The sequence below is a fragment of the Dryobates pubescens genome, chromosome 37 (assembly GCF_014839835.1).
Source record: "Dryobates pubescens isolate bDryPub1 chromosome 37, bDryPub1.pri, whole genome shotgun sequence".
NCBI lineage: Eukaryota > Metazoa > Chordata > Aves > Piciformes > Picidae > Dryobates > Dryobates pubescens.
The window spans coordinates 6,846,205-6,871,569 of NC_071648.1; the positions used below are offsets into that span (position 1 = coordinate 6,846,205).

Below are 25,365 nucleotides of genomic sequence, written 5' to 3' on the forward strand. Positions count from 1 at the left end.
CCCCTTGACACCTTGCCGGGCACAGAAGGATTACAACAACAGGAGATGAAGAACATATCCAAGGTTCACTTTGCTCAGACAGGTCCGATCAAAGTGCTCACACCTCAGTGTGCTGCCCGGCAGCGTGAGCTGAACGGAACACAGCAACATCAACAGCAGGAACCATGGAAGAAACATGAATCCAAACCTGACTGTAGACACAAATTTTATTCAAGGCAGCACTTTCCTATGCACCTCACTGACGGAGGATCCTGTTTGATGAAGCGGGAGAGGACTAATTAAAAACATCACAGAATCTTCCAAGGGCTCAGGACGGAAGGGACCTCAGAGATTGTCTACTCCAACACCCTGCCATGGGCAGGGACACCTCTCAACTAGAATCAAGGCCTCATCCAACCTGACCTTGAACACCCCCAGGCAGGAGGCAGACACAACCTCCCTGGGCAGCCTGTTCCAGAGTCTCACCACCCTCGCACTGAAAATCTTCCTCAGCTCCAGTCTAACCCTGCTCTGCCTCAGCTTCAAACCATTCCCCCTTGGCCTGTCTCTAGACACCCTCATGAAAAGTCTCTCTGCAGCCTTCCTGGATGATCCCTTCAGGTACTGGAAGGCAGCTCTAAGGTCCCCCTGGAGTCTCCTCTTCTCCAGGCTGGACACCCCCAGCTCCCTCAGCCTGTGCTCACAGCAGAGGTGCTGCAGCCCTTGGGTCATCTATGTGGCCTCCAACAGCTCTGTGTCATTCTTCTGCAAAATTAAGAAACTAAGAACATGATCTATTTTCAAGTCTCTTGCACTGCTCTGCTGCCAAAGTGCACAGTGTCTGCAGTGGCATTTCTGCAGGTCATCAGAATGCAAACCAGCACCTTTGGGTACTTCTATAGGAAAACGAAGGTGTGAGGAAAACAAGCTGAGCTTTTTTGTTTCCATCAGCACAGGAAGCTGCATTTCTAAGCATGTGATTCAGTAAAGCTCTACCTTTTATACAGTTTCTAGTGGCAAAGGCTGTCATGGCAATGAAAGTGACTGAAAGACACGCTGAGGCTTTTTGCAAGCCCCATCATGATATGCAGCATGCTTCTAAGGCAGGAGCTACCCTCAGTGTATCAATCATATGCAAAGACCAGAACCTCATTTTCAATCCTCTTACCTCAGCCCCAGGTGTCTCCTTTCTCTACTATTTTTCACTGGGAGGAGGGAGAGAAGGTTGCCACAAGATTACTTCTATGGCAGCTTCAGGTCCCCCACTGGTTTTTTGCTCAGTGCCTGTGAATGACACTTAGTTCTGCCTGAAGGACAAGGACAGGACAGACTTCTGAGTGCCAATCAATGGAGCACGCCACACGGTGTGATTGAAAAGATACAGTGCTTCTACAATAATGCAAGGCCATCATTTTTAGCTGCAAGCTCTGGTAAAGAGAACTGTGAGTAATACGGGGCTGACATTTATTTTTATGGCACCTGACTGGGTCAAAAAAGGGCCACCAAGATATCAGGGTGCTGGAGAACCTCCCCTATGGAAACAGGCTGACCTCAGGGGGTCACAAGAAAGCTGGGAAGGCACTTTTTACCAGGACTTGTAGCGACAGGACAAGGAAGAATGGATTGAAGCTTGAGGAGGGCAGATTCAGACTGGAGATTAGGAAGAAAGTCTTGAGAATGAGGGTGGAGAGACACTGGAACAGGTTGCCCAGGGGGACTGTGGATGCCCCCTCCCTCTGAGGCAAAGCTGTCCTTAGTGATCCCACCGATGGCAGGAGAAATGAAAACATCGCAAGGATTTGCCTGAGGTCACAAAACAAGTGATGAGCAAAACGACACTAACTGCTCCTGCTTCTCATTTCAGCCTCCCTTCCAGCTGTGACTTCTCCTGGGAGATGTGGGAAGCTACCTACCTTTCAAAAGGTAAGTGAATGTACTTAGAAACTCTTCATATGACTGCTCGTGGCTACTAACAAACTGATCAAGGATGCTGTTGTTCAGGAGTGGTTCTCCCATGCTGCACACCCTGACAGTCAAGTAGGGGGCTGTCTGCTTCTGCAAGAGAAAGAAAAGAGTCTTGTGGATCTGCAGGCAGAAAACAAATCAACTGAAAGAGTCTCTAATTCAGATAGGTGAGCACCAGAACAACAAATTCTTTTGCTCTTCATGTGAAGCTGTAATCTTGTCACTGGGACTTTGCAAATTTCTCCCCATTTGGACACAGGAATTTTAAGTGCAAAGGGAGGTCCCATGAGCAAAGTGGTCAAAGTCACTTTGACAGAAAGCTCCCCAGGAGCCAGCAATGGTCTCTGGCAGCCCAGAAGGGAATGATGTCCTGGGCTGCATCCAAAGCAGGGAGAGCAGCAGAATCAGGGAGGTGACTCTGCCCCTCTGCTCTACTTTCCTGAGACTCCACCTGCAGCACTGCCTCCAGTTCTGGTGCCCACAGCACAAGAACGACACAGAGCTGCTGGAGAAGGTCTAGAGAAGGCCATGAAGGTGATCAGAGGGCTGGAGAACCTCCCCTATGGGGACAGCTGGGGCTGTTCAGCCTGGCAAGGAAAAGACTTCCAGGGAGACCTTAGAACAGCCTTCCAGTACCTGAATGGGGCCTACAAGAAAGCTGGGAAGGGACTTTTACCAAGGGCTTGTAGGGATAGGACAAGGGGGAACAGATTGAAGCTTTAGGAGGGGAGATACAGACTGGAGATTAAGAAGAGATCCTTCACAGTGAGGGTGGAGAGACACTGGCACAGGTTGCCCAGGGAGGCTGTGGATGTCCCCTCCCTGGAGGTGTTCAAGGCCAGGCTGGCTGAGGCCTTGAGCAACCTGGGCTGGTGGGAGGTGTCCCTGCCCATGGCAGAGGGGTTGGAACTAAGTGGTCTTTAAGGTCTTTTCCAACCCAAGCCATTCTATGAATCATCTACAGATGAAATGTCCCCAGGTAATAAGGGCTGTAGAAGTGCCAGCCTCTCTCTGTGGTGTTTGCTCCCCCTCAGTTTCAAGCTGCTCAGTTTTAGAACCCCTGCTTCTTTGCAGGGAAGTGATACTACTGTTGGAGTTCACAAGTGGGACACCTGTACATTCCAAATGTGGGGCGAACCCATCATCCTGCAGGTGCACCCTCAAAGCTACTCAACCCAGATTTTGGAGGGCCTGTTAAATCATCACAGTATCACAGCATCACAGTATAACCAAGGTTGGAAGAGACCCCAAGGATCATCAAGTCCAACCTGTCTTGACAGACCTCACAACTAGACCATGGCCCCAAGTGCCACAACCAATCTCCCCTTGAACACCTCCTTGAACACCTCATGCTGCTGTGTGTGGATAAGCACACAGGAGAGGGAGGCTATGATGGAACAAGGCAGCCATGTAGGGAGGTGAGCACCCCTCTGAAGAAGGGAACAAATGCTAAGAGCTGAAGGAACCGCCCCAGAGGCTTGTACGGACTTCAAAGCTCCGCTCTTCAGTCACACAGCAACAGCCTTCCCACCCATCTTCATCACTTGACCAACCTCTGAAGGGAAGCAATGGCCCTGAAATAGCTCTCGGTGGAAGATGCTGAAGTTAACCTTGCCCTTCACTTAATAGAGCTGTGTGACTGCTTTTGAGCAGCTGTGGTATGCTACATAGGAAATAGTAGTCCCAATTTTTAATACATGTAGGACCAGCCTACTAGAAGCAGAACAACCCAGGCAGGAGTGTGGACACAGGTAACTGGCACATTGCCTCACGTGGTGGCAAAGCATCCAGCAACTGTAAATTATCAGCTTGCATCTAGAAATGTGATAAAGGTGCAAGAATGGCATTAGACCCCCAGTGCTTGATTTTCACGTGTCCCCATGTCTCTCCTCTTTGATTTACAATGCCATTAAGAATACGGGTTTGGGGAAGGAAAGTTTAATTCTTCAGCCAAACTTCCAAAGAGCCTACTCTCAGGCAAGGTTGCCAATCCTGATTTTGAAGTGAAATAAAAATGAACAAGAATTGCTCAGAGCCCAGAAGGAAAATAAAGCATGACTCCTATTTCAAATTCTCATTTTGTTGCACTGCAAACCCTCAGTTTTCTAATGTGCCACAAAAGCCAAACAAGCATTGATCTCCCTCTAACTGAACAAGTAGAATATGAGATTCAGGAAGCTCTCAGAGTGGGTTAATGCAAATTGCAGTGGTTTCAGAGGGAAACTTCCTCATTATTGTTCAGTTATTACAGTCATTATTAGATGGAAATTTCATTATCTGAAAGGCTGCAGTGAATCGTAAGGCAAAGAAAGAAAAAGGCGACAACAACAAAGCATTTCTTTAATCAAGCCGCTGGTAATAACAACCTTTTGTGTTCCTTTGGCATCTGGCTTCTAGGATCTCCAAGTCCTTTATAAACACTAATGAAAGAAGCTTCACAACTGTCCCATGAGGAAAAGCAAACAAATATTATTCCCAATAAGAAATGAGAAAAACAAAGTCACCAAGAGTTTCATTAAATGGCTTACGTTGGAAAGGACCTCAAGATCATCTACACCAACCTCCTTGCCATGGGCAGGGATGCCTCTCCTGGTTGCTCAAGGCCTTGAACATCCCCAGGCAGGAGGCAGCCACAACCTCTCTGGGCAGCCTGTTCCAGAGTCTCACCACCCTCATACTGAAGAACTTCTTCCTCAGCACCAGTCTAATGCTGCTCTGCCTCAGCTCCAAACCATTCCCCCTTGGGCCTGTCTCTAGACGCTCTCATGAGAAGTCCCTCTGCAGCCTTCCTGCAGGATCCCTTCAGGTACTGGAAGGCAGTTCTAAGGTCCCCATGGAGTCTTCTCTTCTCCAGGCTGGACACCCACAGGTCTCTCAGCCTGTGCTCACAGCAGAGATGAGCCAGCCCTTGGGTCATTCTTGTGGCCTCCTCTGGATTCGTACGAGTTATAAACTTATAAAAAGATCAGAGGAGGCCTTTCAGGAAAGTTTAACATTGCCTCACTCTGAAATGCTTTAGGAAGCTAGCAAATTGCTATGCAGCATGTGGGGGGATACTTCTATCCTTAAGCTGAACGGCAGCTCCCTAGCGAAGGCCACATTCTACAGGCACCGGCTGAATGGCCTGAGATTAAGCATCCATCCCAGGTGTTACCAAACCGCTGCCACTCAGTTCTCAGCCTGCTGCACAGCCTGTGCTGCCTATGGAGCTCGGGAAACTTCACCTCAGACTTTAACATCTGCTGCCAGTTCAGCTGTAGAGGAGCAGTGGTGCGACACCACTTCAGTACCTGGTTTTCAACCCACTGCAGCTGGCTGGGAAATGCCAGTGCCAAGTTCAGCCTGAAAAAGCTGGGGCCAAATTACAATGGCAAAATCCTGCAGAGCAGCCTTGTGAAAAAGCAAGCCCTGGATGCTGGGACAATCATAGAACTGTAGAATCGTAAAGGTTGGAAAAGACCTCCGAGATCATAAAGTCCAACCTTCTACCCAACAGCACAGTGGCCACCAGACTATGTCCTAAATTGCCACATCCACTCATTCCTTGAGCACTTCCATGGATGGTAACTCTGCCACTTCCCTGGGCATCCTATTCCAATGTCTGACAACTCTTGCAGCAAAGAAATTCCTCCTCATACCCAGCCTAAATCTCCTCTGGCACAACTTGAGGCCATGGCCTAATTTTCTCAGCAACAAAACCTCATCCCAGAAGACTTTGGGACAGGGAAGGTTCCTAGATAAGAAGACCTGAGTACAGCAGGTCACTTAGCCACCAACACAGCATTAAAGGTGAATCTCCTGATGTATGGAGATTAGAACTCATCCCCAAAGGTTTTAAACACATCTTTCATGGAGCGTGCATCTTTTGATCTCGCACATGCTTCATTCAAACAGGCTTACTTTAAAACAGGGCATAGAAAAGTCCCTGGATAGTCCAAGGGAACAAATTCCTTTCTCAAGACCAACAGCTCTTACATAAATAAATAAATAAATGAGTGTGGTCGTTTGAGGCTGTGCCTTTAAGAACAAACACTGCTGGAACACACTGGCTAATGTTTTTGGTACTAGAACCAAAACATTCTGATATTCTAAACGAATTTCATTGGTTGATAAACAAAAATTCAGCTTTAGATTGTGAAGCGGTTGGAAAATTTTCTCCTCAGTTCAGTTCGGTTTGGGAGTTGGGGGGAGTTTGGTGTTTCAGCCTGTTCTCCCTGCCTGCTTCTTCTGCGAACTGCTGGACTTGGCCTTCAGATAAGCAAACACTAATCCTGCATGGGCTTTTGAAGCTTGCTAACAACTCTTTTCCTTAGTAACTTGCCTTTCTCTCTCTCTAACCCCTTTTTGGGGAAAAAGGGAGGTAAGGGGGGGAGAGAGGGGGTTCCAAAGAGGGGATCCCTCCCTCAGGGAGGGATTTTTGTTGTGTTATTTGTCTTTGCTGTGTATTTCTGTGTATATATTGTAAATACCTGTATATATTGTGTTATATATAACCTGCTTTCCATATATGCTTGTAAATATATAGCTTTTGCTCTTCGACTGAGTTAGCTGTGTTTTCTTACTCTGTGGAGGAGGGAGAGCTAAGCCCTCTCTCAACCTACCACATTTATTGGCTGCCCAACTCGGGGCTTGCTGACAAATTAGTTTGATTTATTGCTTGCTTAAGTCGAACGAGCAAACATGAAGGTGTTTTGGCTTTTTGAGCGTCTGTTCTTCTCGGTCTTTGGTGTATTGATCTACAAGTATTGCCTGGGTATGATTATCGATAAGATAGGTAAATATATAATGCAAAAATTATATTTGTGGTTTAAGTACAAGATTCGGCTTCTGTATGATCAGTGCCTGGAATTCTTTTATGTTAAAAAGTGCAGGAATGTTACATCTAGCACACTCCCTATTGAGATAAAAGAGTTTAAGATTCCGCTCGGTGAAAGGGTAATTTTAAGTGATGGCTGGGATCCAAAGCTGATTTTCTTGATGTGTGTAGTCCTGCTGCTGGTGATAAGTAATGTGTATTTGCTAGTGACACTGTACCGGGAGAGAAAAGTTTATAAGGCATGTTTTGTTATTAGACGGAGGACAAAGAGACGAAAACGCCACCCTAGCTCTGTTTCAGGAACATCCAGTGAGGATGATAATGGAGAATCTGTGTCAGTTAAAGATAAAGCTAAAAAGTCAATCGGCAAGGCAGCTCTGAATAGCAATGGTGATGATTCTGGCAAGCAGCCAGGGGCTACAGTAGCCCCAAACATGGCGGCTCCTGTGTCCCAGGCAGCCACCATTAACGAGGCAAAGTCATTTCCTCCTTCTTCCATGGCAGGAGCGGAAGCGTCCTCCAAAGCAACTAATCTGTCTCAAAGCTTATCAGCTTCTGATAATAAGGCAGCTGGAAACCCAAACACAGCTCCAGTAAAGCAAGTAGCAGTTTTAACAACAAGGAAGGGTAAGACTAAAGCTGATTCAGGAGCTGACGGGGATGCACAGCAAGGTTCTTCTGCTGGGGAGGAAGAGAAAATCTGTCTTAAAAATATAGCTGAGTTATTGAGATCATCAGAGGATCGAGATGCATCTCTTGGTAGGACAGCAGCTAGTGGTGGTGCTTCTCAGCTTAAAGGGATCCTTGAGAGGTTGTTGGGACCACAAGTTGAGGAACAGGAGGCAGAGGAGCAAGAACAAGATGACATAACCGACTGCTCTTCACCACGTGAGGAGCTTAGAAATGTGAGAAAAGACTATCTCAGAGCAGATAAGGAGCCAGTTCTCGCTTGGCTTGGTAGATGCTATGATACAGGTGCTCCAGCTCTAATGGTTGGAGACAAGTCAGCAGCCCAGCTAGGAACTCTCTCAAAGGATAATGGAATAGATAGACATCTAGGCAAGGCTCTCGGTAAGGTTAATCTGTGGATACGCCTTCTAATGGCGGTTCTCATGAGATACCCTTCCCGAGATGATCTTCCATGGAATCCTAAGCCCTGGACTACCATAGATGAGGGAATCAAGCGTCTGAGAGAATTTGCTGTTAGAGAGGTACTCTACGGTGAACATGAATCTCTGAATCCTGATGATGTTCCTGTAGGAAATGGTCTTACTAAAAAGCTCATCAAGCTTGCTCCTTCCAATTATGCAAACATTCTGGCAAGCAGAATTGTAGCAAGAAATTATGGTGGAGCTCCTCTTACGGTTGGCCAATTCACTGATCAATTGAGACAATTGGATGATAGCATGACACGTGTTTCTTTGGTTTCAGCCATTGAAACTCTGTCTGGAAAACTGGAGAATTGCATGAAAGAGCTGAAGGATGAATTTAAAAACACCATCTCCCAATTGGCACAAAGAGATGATTCCAATTCTTCCTCCAGGTGGGTACAGGTTTCATCTGTGAGGAATAGACATCCTCCAAGGAGGTCATTCCAAAACAGATCAAACCAAAACAGACCACCAAGGCAGTCACGTAGGACTATTTGGATTACCCTGCGTGATCAGTTTGGTGAGAACATGAACAGGTGGGATGGTCAACCAACTTCTAATCTTTTCAGGAGACTGAGAGAACTGCAAAGTGGCAGAACCCGAGGTAGCAATACCAGAAGGGTAGCTGTTACTTCTACAGTTCCCCAGGACAACTCTAGTAGCTCCAACAGTGGCTCCAGTTCTAACACTGCACAGTGTGCTCGTTGCACCTGTGGACATGTTCCCCATAACTAGGGGTGCCCTGCCTCCCGCCAGGGGGAGGAGAGGGGTAATACAGATAACAGAATCTATTGGGATGTGTACATCCAGTGGCCTGGCACTTCACACTTTCAGAAGTACAGGGCCTTGGTTGACACAGGGGCTCAGTGCACCATATTGCCATCAAATTATCAGGGATCAGAGTCCATAACTATTCTGGGAGTCACTGGTGGATCTCAAGAGTTAAGTAAAGTGGAGGTTAATATAAGCTTAACTGGTAAACAATGGAAAAAGCATACAGTTGTGACCGGACCTGATGCACCTTGTATTTTGGGAATTGATTTTCTGAGAGAAGGGCGTTTCAAGGACCCTAAAGGTTACAAATGGGCTTTTGGAGTAGCTTCTGTAGAAATTGATGGACAAAAACTGAAGCTGTCTGCTAGACCTGAGCTTTCTGATGAATCTGCAGTTGTGGGACAACACAAGATTCAGGACATTAAATTGCCGGTTGCTTCTCGGACTGTGCATCACAGACAATACAGAACCAACCGTGACTCTTTGTTGCCCATTCAGAATCTGATTCGTCAGTTGGAGAGTCAGAAAGTCATCAGCAAAACTCATTCACCTTTCAACAGTCCAGTGTGGCCTGTGCGAAAGCCGAATGGAGACTGGCGTCTGACAGTGGACTACCGAGCCCTGAATGAAGTAACTCCGCCTATGAGTGCAGCAGTACCAGACATGATGGAACTCCAGTATGAGCTGGAATCCAAAGAGGCCAAATGGTATGCTACCATAGACATTGCTAATGCCTTCTTCTCTATTCCCATAGCAGAGGAATGCAGGCCTCAGTTTGCTTTCACCTGGAGAGGAATCCAGTACACTTTCAACAGACTGCCAATGGGCTGGATCCACAGCTCCAGCATCTGTCATGCAGTAATCCATGATGCTCTGGAGGAAGGTGGTGCTCCAGAACACATCCAGTTCATCGATGATATCATCGTCTGGGGTAAAACTGCTGAGGAAGTCTTCGAGAAAGGTAACAAAATCATGGACATTCTCCTGAATGCAGGTTTTGCCATCAAGAGAGACAAAGTGAAAGGTCCTACCACAGAGATCCAGTTTCTGGGAGTGCAGTGGCAGGATGGACGCCGACACATTCCAGTGGATGTGGTAAATAGAGTCTCTACCATGGCAAATCCCACGAACAAGCAAGAAACTCTACGTTTCTTGGGGATAGTGGGATTTTGGAGACTACACATTCCTGGATACAGTCAGATTGTGAAACCTCTGTATGATGTGACTCGAAAGAGGAACAATTTCCACTGGGGACCTGAACAACAAGCAGCCTTTGACCAGATAAAGCAAGAAGTAGTCCAAGCAGTGGGTCTGGGACCTGTGCGAGATGGTCCAGACATTAAGAACATTTTGTACACGGCTGCAGGTGACAATGGTCCAACCTGGTGCTTGTGGCAAAAAGCTCCAGGTGAGACACGTGGACGACCTCTTGGTTTCTGGAGTCGAGGTTACAGAGGTTCAGAGGCTAATTACACTCCAACAGAGAAAGAGATTCTAGCTGCCTATGAAGGAGTGAAAGCAGCTTCTGAAGTAATTGGAACTGAGTCACAACTTCTCTTAGTTCCCAGATTGCCAGTTTTGAATTGGATGTTCAAAGGCAAAGGTTCCACACCACATCATGCTACAGATTCCACCTGGTCTAAGTGGATGGCCCTGATAACACAGAGAGCTCGAATGGGAAATCTTGAAAGACCTGGTCTGGTGGAGGTGATCTCGAGTTGGCCTGAAGATACCAACTGTGCTAAACCTCCAGAGGAGAGAGTAACTCGTGCTGAGGAAGCTCCTCCTTACAATGACCTTTCTGATGATGAAAAGAAATATGCTTTGTTCACAGACGGTTCCTGTTGTCTCGTCGGGAACAAGCGAAGGTGGAAGTCTGCCGTGTGGAGTCCAACACGCCGAGTTGCAGAGGCGAAGGATGGAGAAGGAGAATCCAGTCAGTTTGCAGAGGTAAAAGCTGTCCAGCTAGCTCTCGACGTGGCTGAACGTGAGAGATGGCCAAAGCTTTATCTCTACACCGACTCATGGATGGTAGCCAATGCTCTATGGGGTTGGCTAAAGAACTGGAAGAAGAATGGCTGGCAGAGGAAAGGAAAACCCATCTGGGCAGCTGAACTGTGGCAAGACATTGCTGATCGAATCGAGAGAATTCCAGTGAAAGTGAGACACATTGATGTTCACATTCCCAAGAGCAAAGCTACTGAGGAACAGCAGCACAACCATCAGGCAGATCTAGCTGCAAGAGTTTCTCAAGCAGACAAGGACTCTGATCTTGATCTCGACTGGAAACACCGAGGTGAGATATTCTTAGCTCGGTGGGCTCACGATTCGTCAGGACATCAAGGCAGAGATGCAACATACCAATGGGCTCGTGACAGATCCATAGACATTTCCATGGATGCCATCACACAAGTCATCCATGACTGTGACATTTGTGCTGCTATTAAGCAGGCAAAGAGAATTAAGCCCTTGTGGTATGGTGACAGATGGTCCAAATACAGGTATGGTGAAGCTTGGCAGATTGACTACATCACTCTACCACGTTCTCGTTCTGGTAAGCAATACGTGCTTACTATGGTAGAGGCAAACACTGGATGGCTGGAAACTTACGCAGTCCCACATGCAACTGCACGCAACACCATTCTCGGTCTGGAGAGACAGATCCTGTGGAGACACGGAACTCCAGAGAGGATTGAGTCAGACAACGGAACTCACTTCAAGAACAACCTTGTAAAGAGCTGGGCAAAAGAGCACGGTATTGAGTGGATTTTCCATATTCCTTACTATGCACCAGCTGCAGGGAAGATCGAACGCTACAACGGTTTGTTGAAGACCACTCTCAAAGCCATGGGAGGTGGATCTTTGAAAAACTGGGAGAAACATTTAGCACAAGCAACCTGGCTGGTGAACAGTAGAGGTTCAGTGAACCGAGCTGGACCTGCACATTCTGATCTGCTACAGAAAGTAGAAGGTGATAGAGTTCCTGTTGTTAGGGAAAAGAATCTGTTAGGTAAAACTGTTTGGGTATTTTCGCCCTCAGGAGAGGCTAAACCTGTCCGAGGGGTGGTTTCAGCAGAAGGTCCGGGTCACACTTATTGGGTAATGCAAGAGAATGGTGAAATTCAGTGTATTCCACAAAGAGATTTAACTTTAGCTGAGAGAGTTTAATTTCAGAATGTTGTACAGCTACAGCGCGTCCAAAGGAAAGAGTCCCTGAGGAATCTACGGTGCACGAACCCTGAGAACCCTGAGAGCCCTGAGTCAACTGAGAGTCCCTGAGTCCCTGTTTCCCTTTTTCTTCGCTTCGTCTGCGGAGAGACAAACTGTTTTCCATTTTCTTGATTTTGGATTTTCTTGGACTTCTGAATCATCTACATCTGAGTATAGCCGGAATGGACGATGAACTTAACTTACGAACTGTAAATATTGTTCTGGATTGGATGGACAGTACGAACAGCCAATGAAATTGTTTAGAAAGGGGTGGACTGTGGTCGTTTGAGGCTGTGCCTTTAAGAACAAACACTGCTGGAACACACTGGCTAATGTTTTTGGTACTAGAACCAAAACATTCTGATATTCTAAACGAATTTCATTGGTTGATAAACAAAAATTCAGCTTTAGATTGTGAAGCGGTTGGAAAATTTTCTCCTCAGTTCAGTTCGGTTTGGGAGTTGGGGGAGTTTGGTGTTTCAGCCTGTTCTCCCTGCCTGCTTCTTCTGCGAACTGCTGGACTTGGCCTTCAGATAAGCAAACACTAATCTTGCATGGGCTTTTGAAGCTTGCTAACAACTCTTTTCCTTAGTAACTTGCCTTTCTCTCTCTCTAACCCCTTTTTGGGGAAAAAGGGAGGTAAGGGGGGGAGAGAGGGGGTTCCAAAGAGGGGATCCCTCCCTCAGGGAGGGATTTTTGTTGTGTTATTTGTCTTTGCTGTGTATTTCTGTGTATATATTGTAAATACCTGTATATATTGTGTTATATATAACCTGCTTTCCATATATGCTTGTAAATATATAGCTTTTGCTCTTCGACTGAGTTAGCTGTGTTTTCTTACTCTGTGGAGGAGGGAGAGCTAAGCCCTCTCTCAACCTACCACAATGAGAATGGACCAAATTTTCACCCAAGACAAATCAAATCATGTCCTGGCTGCATCCAGAGGAGTCTTGCCAGCAGGGCAAGAGAGGAGATTCTACCCCTTGACTCTGCCCTGCTGAGACTTCACCTCCAATGGTGCCTCCAGTTTTGGTGTCCCCAGCAGGAGAAGGACACAGAGCTGCTGGAGAGAGTCCACAGGAGGCCACAAAACTGATCCAAGGGTTGGAGCTGTTACAAAAATCTCCCCTCAGGAACGAGGGGCAGAGATATTCATAAAAAGTTTAATAATTTATTGATGTGCAAACTATGCCACAAACAATTTACAGCCCGGGGGTTCGGCTGGAAGAACTCCCTCTCCAGAATGCACATATATGGGCACCTTCAACAGTTTACATGAGAGAATTCAGAACTCCAGAAACAAAACTAACTCGGAAAGAGGCAGCAGGGGGTCGGTGACCGGCCAGCCCACGACCCAGAACAGCTCAGCACAAGCCTAACAGAAACTCCGTACAGAAACGCTCGGCTTACCCACGAACTAAGGACTCTGTGCGATCTTGTAGCCCAGAAACTGGGGAGCAAAGAGCAGCAGGGCACAAAGCTGGGGAGGGGGCTGGAGCACAGCCCTGTGAGGAGGGGCTGAGGGTGCTGGGTTGCTTAGCCTGAAGAAGAGGCGGCTCAGGGCAGACCTTATTGCTCTCTACAACTCCCTGAAGGGAGGTTGGAGCCAGGTGGGGCTTGGTCTCTTCTCCCAGGCAAGCAGCACCAGAACAAGAGTACACAGTCTCAAGCTGTGCCAGGAGAGGTTTAGGCTGGATGTTATGAAGAAGTTCTTCATAGAAAGAGAGATTGGCCATTGGAATGCGCTGCCCAGGGAGGTGGTGGAATCACCATCCCTGGAGGTGTGTAAGAAGAGACTGGATGAGGCACTTGGTGCCATGGTTGAGTTGATTATATGGTGTTGGGTGATAGGTTGGACTGGATGATCTCAATGGTGTTTTCCAACCTAGTTAATTATTCTAGTCTAGTCTAGTCTAGTCTAGTCTATAGAAATATGTTACAGTGTGTTGGACATGAGATATTTCTCTAGAGTGTAGCCCTGGGGGAAGGGTTTGGAGCCCTGGTGGTTGAGGATGTTAAATTGGAGAGTGAGGCTGGAACTGGGGTGGGAGATGTCTTGGTGCCAAGCATAGGATGTAGTTTACTGGGGAGAAGCTTGCAGGTTGAGTTTGGCATAGGGGTGGTTCTGGAGGAGGGACAGATGAGGGTCAGAATGTTGCAATTGGGCATTGAGGATGAGGCAAGAACTGACCCAGAGGTTTGACCAAGTGAAGAAAATAGAGGGGGTTTAGACATTGAACCTATGCAAGTAACTCTGGAATAACCAGAACATCCAGAGTGGGGCATTGTCCCATACCTAGAGAAGGAGGGGAGGGATTGAAGCTGGTTGTGGACTGCCTGCTTGGAGATGACACCTTGGAACCCTGTGTGTCCCCACATAACACCCCCGTGTTGCCAGTGAGAAAGCAGACAGAGCTTGTGGCTTGGTGCAGGACCTGCAGGAGGTGGGTGGGAGAGCAGTGACTCACTTCTCGTGGTTTCTGGTCCCTGTACATTGCTGAGTCACATACCTCCAAGTCATGGATGGTATAGTGTGACAGATCTTGGAGATGCCTTGTGGGCCTGCCCACTGGTTGAGAATAGTGGAAATGTATTTGCCTTTGAGTGGGAAGATCCAGTCGCTGGGAGGAAGCAACGGTTGCCCCAAGGTTTTACAGAATCTCCAGATTTGTTTGGTCAAACCTTGGAAAGGTTGCTGTTGAGGTTTCCACAGGAAAGAGGTGTTTTGGTCACACAATGTGTAGATGATTTATTGATCTCAGGAGAAGGGAAAATTGAGCTTGGAGGGATTACTTGGGAAATGTGGGATTGGGAGCATCTAGGGGTAGGCTGCAATTTGTGGAACCTGAGGTTAAATATTTAGGACACAGGTTAAGTGCCTACCTTTGGCCCTGCTTTGGCTCAGGACATAGCCAAGATCTGATGTTGGTGTATCACCCTATGAAATGATGTTTGGGTTACCTGATTTACAAGGCAGGAGGGAAACAGCCTGTTTATAACACAGCTAATTATGAATCAGGGGACAAAAACATTAGAAATTATGTGATGGCAACTGGGAGCACTTTACAGCATTTATGGACTCAAGGGATGTTATCTCAGTCAGTTGCTTCAGATTTCCAAATCCACAAATTTAAACCAGGAGAGTGGGTTACAATAAAAATGTGGAAAGAACAAGCACTCACACCTCAGTGGGAAGGTCCCTTTCAGGTCTTGCTTACCACAGAGACTCCCATGGAGTAGGAGACCAATGTACACCATGCATACAAGCCACTCAGGGAACAAATGCTGTCACCTAGACTTTGGTATATCATACTCACTATGTGGTTATAAAAACCACACTGGCCTGATGAGTGGAGTCAGGTGTGGGAATGACAACATTTGGGGACAACTGGATATTTGGGCTACACTTTACGGGGCAGGAACAGACCCAGGAACAATGGAACACCTTAAAGTAAGGGAGGAAACGTCCTCAGGCAAGGAACATTAGTTGTTATTCTACTCCTTTCACCAGGGAGTTGAAAATGGACTAAAATCTGAAATACCTGCAATTGCCAAGAATTTGTTTACTAATCTAGCTCAGAATATAGCAAAGGCCTTGGATACAACTAATTGTTCTATGTATGGGGAACTAACATGGGGGAATAGTGGTCTTAGAGATCAAAGGCACTCACTGGGAGGCAAATTTTGTTTTCTTTCGTTTTTAGGAGGAAGAGACAAGCCATAAGGCAAGCCTCTAGAAGATGCCTGCCTTTCTGTCAGGCTTTTGTGGGGAACAACTTACATTGGGAAAGAGAAGCCAGTTCCCCTTTATCCACATAATTCCTTTGAGGATAATGAGTTTGTTTTGTTAGCAAAATCTGTTAAGTGAAGCTTTTAATTTGAGCAATTGCTGGGTTTGTGGAGAGCCTCTAGGGCTATCCAGCTGGCCTTGGACCTCTACAACCCTCGCGCCAGGGCAAATCATGAGCAGTTACAGTGAGACCAACAACACACTCAGGAGAGCAGCGGAACAAGGGCTGTTCAGTTCCCTGCTGCAGGGGAATTCTGTTCAAACCGCGCCCGAGGAGGAGAAGCCAGTGTCACTGGCAAGGTGACTAATGAAAGGCTTGCTCTTGGTGTGTGGGAGTGCCTTAATAAAGCTGCATGCAGTAGGAATTTGGGGGGATTTTGGTCAAACAAAAATGAATCCTTTGATGCTTGGTGGCCCAATGGCAGAGGTTATGAGCACCGACATGGGTGCTTGGTACTGTACCACGTAAATGCAGAGTCAGCTGGGGAGCAACAATAACACCTTTTCTAGCCCTTTAGGAGACCATCACACAACTTACTTGCAGTACCCAAAGAGTGCAGTTGGACCCTTTGCTGAAGGAGCCAAGGCTAAGAAGGGGCATTACTGGATTTGTGGATACACTGCCTATACAATGCTACCAGCACACTGGTCAGGAATTTGTTATGTTGGAATCATTCGGCCTCTATTCTTCCTTCTCCCAGAAGCCAGGGGTCCCCAGTTAGGAGTTAGAATCTATGATAATTTGGGTAATGAAGGTGTTACATAACACAAGTGGTCTGTTGAGGTTGAAATAGGTGGAATGCAAAAATGGGGAAACAATGAATGGCCCTTGAAAGAGTAATAAAGCATTATTGGCTGGCCACATGGAATCCTAATGAGTTGGTAACAGGGGCACAGGAACCAATTTACAACCTGAACCACATAATTCACTTGCAAGCACTTCTGGAGGTCATTTCCAACAAAACAGCCACTGCTATGGAGCTCTTGAATCAACAACCTCAAGAGATACACACTGCAGTCCTGCAACACTGCATGGTTCTGGATTATGTATTGGCTGAAGAGGAAGGAGTATGTGGGAAACTAAATATTTCTAATTGCTGTCTGGAAATCTGAGATGAGGGTGAATTGGATACACAATTGACCACAGGTATCAAAAAACTAGCCCATACTCCTGTCCAGACATGGACTGGCTGGGATGTTGCGCACCACGGATAAAGCGAATAGCATAGCACAGCATAGCACAGCATAGCACAGCATAGCATAGCATAGCATAGCATAGCACAGCACAGCACAGCATAGCACAGCATAGCACAGCATAGCATAGCACAGCACAGCATAGCACAGCACAGCATAGCACAGCATAGCATAGCACAGCACAGCATAGCACAGCACAGCATAGCACAGCATAGCATAGCACAGCACAGCATAGCACAGCACAGCACAGCACAGCATAGCATAGCATAGCACAGCACAGCATAGCACAGCATAGCATAGCACAGCACAGCATAGCACAGCACAGCATAGCATAGCATAGCACAGCATAGCATAGCATAGCATAGCACAGCATAGCATAGCATAGCACAGCACAGCATAGCATAGCACAGCATAGCACAGCATAGCATAGCATAGCACAGCACAGCATAGCATAGCACAGCACAGCATAGCATAGCATAGCACAGCATAGCATAGCACAGCATAGCATAGCATAGCATAGCATAGCATAGCATAGCACAGCACAGCATAGCATAGCACAGCATAGCACAGCATAGCATAGCATAGCACAGCATAGCATAGCACAGCATAGCACAGCATAGCATAGCACAGCATAGCACAGCATAGCATAGCACAGCACAGCATAGCATAGCATAGCATAGCATAGCACAGCATAGCATAGCACAGCATAGCACAGCATAGCATAGCACAGCATAGCACAGCATAGCATAGCACAGCACAGCATAGCATAGCATAGCATAGCATAGCACAGCATAGCATAGCACAGCATAGCACAGCATAGCATAGCACAGCACAGCATAGCATAGCATAGCACAGCATAGCACAGCATAGCACAGCACAGCATAGCATAGCACAGCATAGCACAGCATAGCACAGCATAGCACAGCATAGCATAGCATAGCATAGCACAGCACAGCATAGCATAGCACAGCATAGCACAGCATAGCATAGCACAGCATAGCACAGCACAGCACAGCATAGCATAGCACAGCATAGCATAGCATAGCATAGCACAGCATAGCATAGCACAGCATAGCATAGCATAGCATAGCATAGCATAGCACAGCATAGCATAGCATAGCATAGCACAGCATAGCACAGCACAGCATAGCATAGCACAGCATAGCATAGCATAGCACAGCATAGCATAGCACAGCATAGCACAGCATAGCATAGCACAGCATAGCACAGCACAGCACAGCATAGCATAGCACAGCATAGCATAGCACAGCATAGCATAGCATAGCATAGCACAGCATAGCATAGCATAGAATAGCACAGCATAGCACAGCATAGCATAGCACAGCACAGCATAGCATAGCACAGCATAGCATAGCATAGCATAGCACAGCACAGCACAGCATAGCATAGCACAGCATAGCACAGCATAGCATAGCACAGCACAGCATAGCATAGCACAGCATAGCATAGCATAGCATAGCACAGCATAGCATAGCATAGAATAGCACAGCACAGCATAGCACAGCATAGCACAGCATAGCATAGCATAGCACAGCACAGCATAGCATAGCACAGCATAGCATAGCATAGCATAGCACAGCATAGCATAGCATAGAATAGCACAGCACAGCATAGCATAGCACAGCATAGCACAGCATAGCATAGCACAGCACAGCATAGCACAGCATAGCACAGCATAGCATAGCATAGCATAGCACAGCACAGCATAGCATAGCACAGCACAGCATAGCATAGCACAGCACAGCATAGCACAGCACAGCATAGCATAGCATAGCACAGCATAGCATAGCACAGCACAGCATAGCACAGCACAGCATAGCATAGCATAGCACAGCATAGCATAGCACAGCACAGCATAGCATAGCACAGCATAGCATAGCACAGCACAGCATAGCATAGCACAGCATAGCACAGCATAGCATAGCACAGCACAGCATAGCACAGCATAGCACAGCATAGCACAGCATAGCATAGCACAGCATAGCATAGCATAGCATAGCATAGCATAGCACAGCATAGCACAGCACAGCACAGCACAGCATAGCATAGCACAGCATAGCATAGCATAGCATAGCACAGCATAGCATAGCATAGCACAGCATAGCACAGCATAGCATAGCACAGCATAGCATAGCACAGCACAGCACAGCATAGCACAGCATAGCATAGCACAGCATAGCACAGCATAGCATAGCATAGCATAGCATAGCATAGCACAGCATAGCATAGCACAGCATAGCATAGCATAGCATAGCACAGCATAGCACAGCATAGCATAGCACAGCATAGCACAGCATAGCATAGCACAGCATAGCATAGCACAGCATAGCATAGCATAGCATAGCACAGCATAGCACAGCATAGCATAGCACAGCATAGCACAGCACAGCATAGCATAGCATAGCATAGCACAGCATAGCACAGCACAGCATAGCATAGCACAGCACAGCATAGCATAGCACAGCATAGCACAGCACAGCACAGCATAGCACAGCACAGCACAGCATAGCATAGCACAGCATAGCACAGCATAGCATAGCATAGCACAGCATAGCACAGCATAGCATAGCACAGCATAGCACAGCACAGCACAGCACAGCATAGCACAGCATAGCATAGCACAGCATAGCATAGAACAGCATAGCATAGCATAGCATAGCACAGCACAGCACAGCATAGCACAGCACAGCACAGCATAGCATAGCACAGCATAGCACAGCATAGCATAGCACAGCATAGCATAGCACAGCACAGCACAGCACAGCATAGCACAGCATAGCATAGCACAGCATAGCATAGCACAGCATAGCATAGCATAGCATAGCACAGCATAGCATAGCACAGCACAGCACAGCACAGCATAGCACAGCATAGCATAGCACAGCATAGCATAGCATAGCATAGCATAGCATAGCATAGCACAGCATAGCATAGCACAGCATAGCATAGCACAGCACAGCATAGCACAGCATAGCATAGCACAGCACAGCACAGCATAGCACAGCACAGCATAGCATAGCACAGCATAGCACAGCATAGCATAGCACAGCATAGCATAGCACAGCACAGCACAGCACAGCATAGCACAGCATAGCATAGCACAGCATAGCATAGCACAGCATAGCATAGCATAGCATAGCACAGCATAGCACAGCACAGCATAGCACAGCACAGCATAGCACAGCACAGCACAGCATAGCACAGCACAGCATAGCATAGCACAGCATAGCACAGCATAGCATAGCACAGCATAGCATAGCACAGCACAGCATAGCATAGCACAGCATAGCACAGCATAGCATAGCACAGCACAGCATAGCATAGCACAGCATAGCACAGCATAGCATAGCACAGCATAGCATAGCATAGCATAGCACAGCACAGCATAGCACAGCATAGCATAGCACAGCATAGCATAGCATAGCATAGCACAGCACAGCATAGCACAGCACAGCATAGCATAGCACAGCATAGCATAGCATAGCATAGCACAGCACAGCATAGCATAGCACAGCACAGCATAGCATAGCACAGCATAGCACAGCACAGCATAGCATAGCACAGCATAGCATAGCACAGCATAGGACAGCACAGCATAGCATAGCATAGCATAGCACAGCACAGCATAGCATAGCATAGCACAGCATAGCATAGCACAGCACAGCATAGCATAGCATAGCATAGCATAGCATAGCATAGCATAGCACAGCACAGCATAGCATAGCACAGCATAGCACAGCACAGCATAGCATAGCATAGCACAGCATAGCATAGCACAGCATAGCATAGCACAGCACAGCATAGCATAGCACAGCATAGCACAGCACAGCATAGCATAGCATAGCATAGCATAGCATAGCACAGCATAGCATAGCACAGCATAGCATAGCATAGCATAGCATAGCATAGCATAGCACAGCACAGCATAGCACAGCATAGCATAGCATAGCATAGCATAGCATAGCATAGCATAGCATAGCACAGCACAGCATAGCACAGCATAGCATAGCACAGCATAGCATAGCACAGCACAGCATAGCATAGCACAGCATAGCACAGCACAGCATAGCACAGCATAGCACAGCATAGCATAGCACAGCATAGCATAGCATAGCATAGCATAGCACAGCATAGCATAGCACAGCATAGCATAGCATAGCATAGCATAGCATAGCATAGCACAGCACAGCATAGCACAGCATAGCATAGCATAGCATAGCATAGCACAGCATAGCACAGCACAGCATAGCATAGCATAGCATAGCATAGCACAGCATAGCACAGCACAGCATAGCATAGCACAGCATAGCATAGCACAGCATAGCACAGCACAGCATAGCACAGCATAGCATAGCATAGCACAGCATAGCACAGCACAGCATAGCATAGCACAGCATAGCATAGCATAGCACAGCATAGCATAGCACAGCATAGCATAGCATAGCATAGCATAGCATAGCATAGCACAGCATAGCATAGCACAGCATAGCATAGCATAGCATAGCACAGCACAGCATAGCACAGCATAGCACAGCACAGCATAGCATAGCACAGCACAGCATAGCACAGCACAGCATAGCATAGCACAGCATAGCATAGCACAGCACAGCATAGCATAGCATAGCATAGCATAGCATAGCACAGCACAGCATAGCATAGCACAGCACAGCATAGCATAGCATAGCACAGCATAGCATAGCACAGCATAGCATAGCACAGCATAGCACAGCATAGCATAGCACAGCATAGCACAGCATAGCATAGCACAGCATAGCATAGCACAGCACAGCATAGCATAGCATAGCACAGCATAGCATAGCATAGCACAGCATAGCATAGCACAGCACAGCATAGCATAGCACAGCACAGCATAGCATAGCACAGCATAGCATAGCACAGCATAGCACAGCATAGCATAGCACAGCATAGCACAGCATAGCATAGCACAGCATAGCATAGCACAGCATAGCATAGCACAGCATAGCACAGCCTAGCATAGCACAGCATAGCATAGCACAGCATAGCACAGCCTAGCATAGCACAGCACAGCATAGCACAGCACAGCACAGCACAGCATAGCACAGCATAGCATAGCACAGCATAGCATAGCACAGCACAGCACAGCACAGCATAGCACAGCATAGCATAGCACAGCATAGCATAGCACAGCACAGCACAGCACAGCATAGCACAGCATAGCATAGCACAGCATAGCATAGCACAGCATAGCACAGCACAGCACAGCATAGCATAGCACAGCACAGCATAGCACAGCATAGCACAGCATAGCACAGCATAGCATAGCACAGCACAGCATAGCACAGCATAGCACAGCACAGCACAGCACAGCACAGCATAGCACAGCATAGCACAGCACAGCACAGCACAGCATAGCACAGCACAGCATAGCACAGCATAGCACAGCACAGCATAGCATAGCATAGCATAGCACAGCACAGCATAGCACAGCATAGCACAGCACAGCACAGCACAGCACAGCATAGCACAGCACAGCATAGCACAGCACAGCATAGCACAGCACAGCACAGCATAGCATAGCACAGCATAGCACAGCATAGCACAGCATAGCATAGCACAGCATAGCATAGCACAGCACAGCATAGCACAGCACAGCATAGCACAGCATAGCACAGCACAGCATAGCACAGCACAGCACAGCATAGCACAGCACAGCATAGCACAGCATAGCACAGCACAGCATAGCACAGCACAGCACAGCACAGCATAGCACAGCATAGCACAGCATAGCATAGCATAGCACAGCATAGCATAGCACAGCATAGCATAGCATAGCACAGCATAGCATAGCATAGCATAGCACAGCATAGCATAGCACAGCATAGCACAGCATAGCATAGCATAGCATAGCAGAGCAGAGCACAGCACAGCATAGCACAGCATAGCATAGCATAGCATAGCATAGCACAGCATAGCACAGCATAGCACAGCACAGCACAGCATAGCATAGCATAGCATAGCAGAGCAGAGCACAGCACAGCATAGCACAGCATAGCATAGCATAGCATAGCATAGCACAGCATAGCATAGCACAGCATAGCATAGCATAGCACAGCACAGCATAGCATAGCACAGCATAGCACAGCATAGCACAGCATAGCATAGCACAGCATAGCATAGCACAGCACAGCATAGCACAGCACAGCATAGCACAGCATAGCACAGCACAGCATAGCATAGCATAGCAGAGCAGAGCACAGCACAGCATAGCACAGCATAGCATAGCATAGCATAGCATAGCATAGAATAGAATAGAATAGAATAGAATAGAATAGAATAAACCAGGTTGGAAGAGACCTTCAAGATCGTGTCCAACCTATCAACCAACACCACCTAATCAACTAACCCATGGCACCAAGCACCCTATCAAGTCTCCTCCTGAGAACCTCTAGTGATGGTGACTCCAACACCTCCCTGGGCAGCACATTCCAGTGCGCAATCACTCTCTCTGTGTAGAACTTCTTCCTAACATCCAGTCTAAACCTCCCCTGGTGCAGCTTGAGACTGTGTCCTCTTGCTCTGGTGCTGGCTGCCTGGGAGAAGAGACCAACAGCCGCCTGTCTACAACCTCCCTTCAGGTAGTCGTAGAGAGTAATAAGGTTTCTGCGGAGCCCTCTCTTCTCCAGGCTAATTAACCCCAGCTCCTTCAGCCTCTCTTCAAAGGGCTTGTGTTCTAAACCCTGTACCAACCTTGTCACCCTTATCTGGACTCGTCCCAGCAAGTCAACCTCCTTCCTAAACTGAGGGGCCCAGAACTGGACACAGGACTCGAGGTGTGGCCTAACCAGTGCAGTGTACAGGGGCAGAATGACCTCCCTGCTCCTGCTGGCCACACTGTTCCTGATGCAGGCCAGGATGCCATTGGCCCTCCTGGCTGCCTGGGCACACTGCAGGCTCATGTTCAGCCTACCATCGACCAGTACCCCCAGATCTCTCTCTGCCTGGCTGCTCTCAGCCACTCTGACCCTAGACTGTAGCACTGCCTGGGGTTGTTGTGGCTAAAGTGCAGCACCCAGCACTTGGATGTGTTCAATCTCATGCCCTGGACCTGTCCAGCCTGTCCAGGTCCCTCTGCAGAGCCTCTCTACTCTCCAGCAGATCAACTCCTGCCCCCAGCTTGGTGTCGTCAGCAAATTTACTGAGGATGGACTCAATGCCTTCATCCAGATCATCAATGAAGATGTTAAAGAGGATGGGGCCCAGCACTGATCCCTGGGGCACACCACTGGTGCCTGGCTGCCAGCTGGCTGTGGCACCATTCACCACCACTCTCTGGGCTCAGCCTCCAGCCAGTTCCTAACCCAGCTCAGAGAGCTGCTGTCCAAGCCAGGGGCTGACAGCTTGGCCAGCAGTTTGCTGTGGGGGACAGTGTCAAAGGCCTTGCTGAAGGCTGAAGTCCAGGCAGACTCCATCCACAGCCTGCCCCACATCCACCAGGCAGTCACCTGGGCATAGAAGGAGATCAGGTTGGTTAGGCAGGACCTGCCCTTCCTAAGTCCATGATGACTGGGCCTGATCCCTTGGCCATCCTGTAAGTGCTGTGTGATTGCACTCAAGATGACTGTTCCATAATCTTGCCTGGCACTGAGGTCAGGCTGATAGGTCTGGAATTCCCTGGCTCATCCAACCAGCCCTTCTTTTGGATGGGTACCACGTTGGCAGCTTCCAGTCTTCTGGGACCTCTCCAATGAGCCAGGACTGATGAAAAATGATGGAGAGTGGCTTGGCAGCTCATCTGCCAGCTCTCTCAGCACCCTAGGATGGAGCCCATCTGGTCCCATGGACTTGTGGGATCCAAGCAGCTGAGGAGATCTCTAACTACTTCCTCCTGGATCACAGAGGAAGACTATGCTGCTCCCTGACTTCTTCTGCCAGCTCTGCAGGCCAGCTGTCTGGAAGACATTCTGTCCTGCTATTAAAATTTGTGGCAAAGAAGGTGTTATTTATGTGCTATATGGCCAGCAGGAGCAGGGAGGTCATTCTGCCCTGTGCTCAGCACTGGGCAGGCCACATGTTGAGTCCTGTGTCCATTTCTGGGCCCCTCAGTTTAAGAAGGACATTGAGACACTTGAATGTGTCCAGAGAAGGGCAACAAAGCTGGGAAGGGGTCTGGAGCACAGCCCTGTGAGGAGAGGCTGAGGGAGCTGGGGTTGCTTAGCCTGGAGAAGAGGAGGCTCAGGGGTGACCTCATTGCCCTCCACAACTCCCTGAAGGGAGGTTGTAGCCAGGAGGGGGTTGGTCTCTTCTTGTGGTAATGGTTGCAATAAGCAGTGTGAGCAATCTGGCAGTGTAGGCCTAGAGCCTGACATGGTGGCAGGCCGTGTCCAGCATGGGTGCAGAAGCGGCTAGCAGTAGAGCAGAACAGCGCTGTGCCTGCACCGTGTAACCAAAGCAGGACGCTGGTATCTATAAACACAGAGAGTTAT

At 47.9% G+C, this 25,365-nt stretch overlaps 1 protein-coding gene across 1 annotated transcript in view; it reads right to left on the minus strand.

The window, feature by feature from the left end:
• IFTAP (intraflagellar transport associated protein) overlaps positions 1 to 25,365 on the minus strand; it is a 64,806-nt gene that overhangs the window by 29,695 nt on the left and 9,746 nt on the right. Inside the window, exon 2 of the mRNA XM_054177025.1 lies at positions 1,893 to 2,034. Coding sequence (XP_054033000.1) covers positions 1,893 to 1,995 — 103 coding nt within the window. The 5' untranslated portion in view covers positions 1,996 to 2,034. The remainder of the gene's footprint in view (positions 1 to 1,892; positions 2,035 to 25,365) is intronic.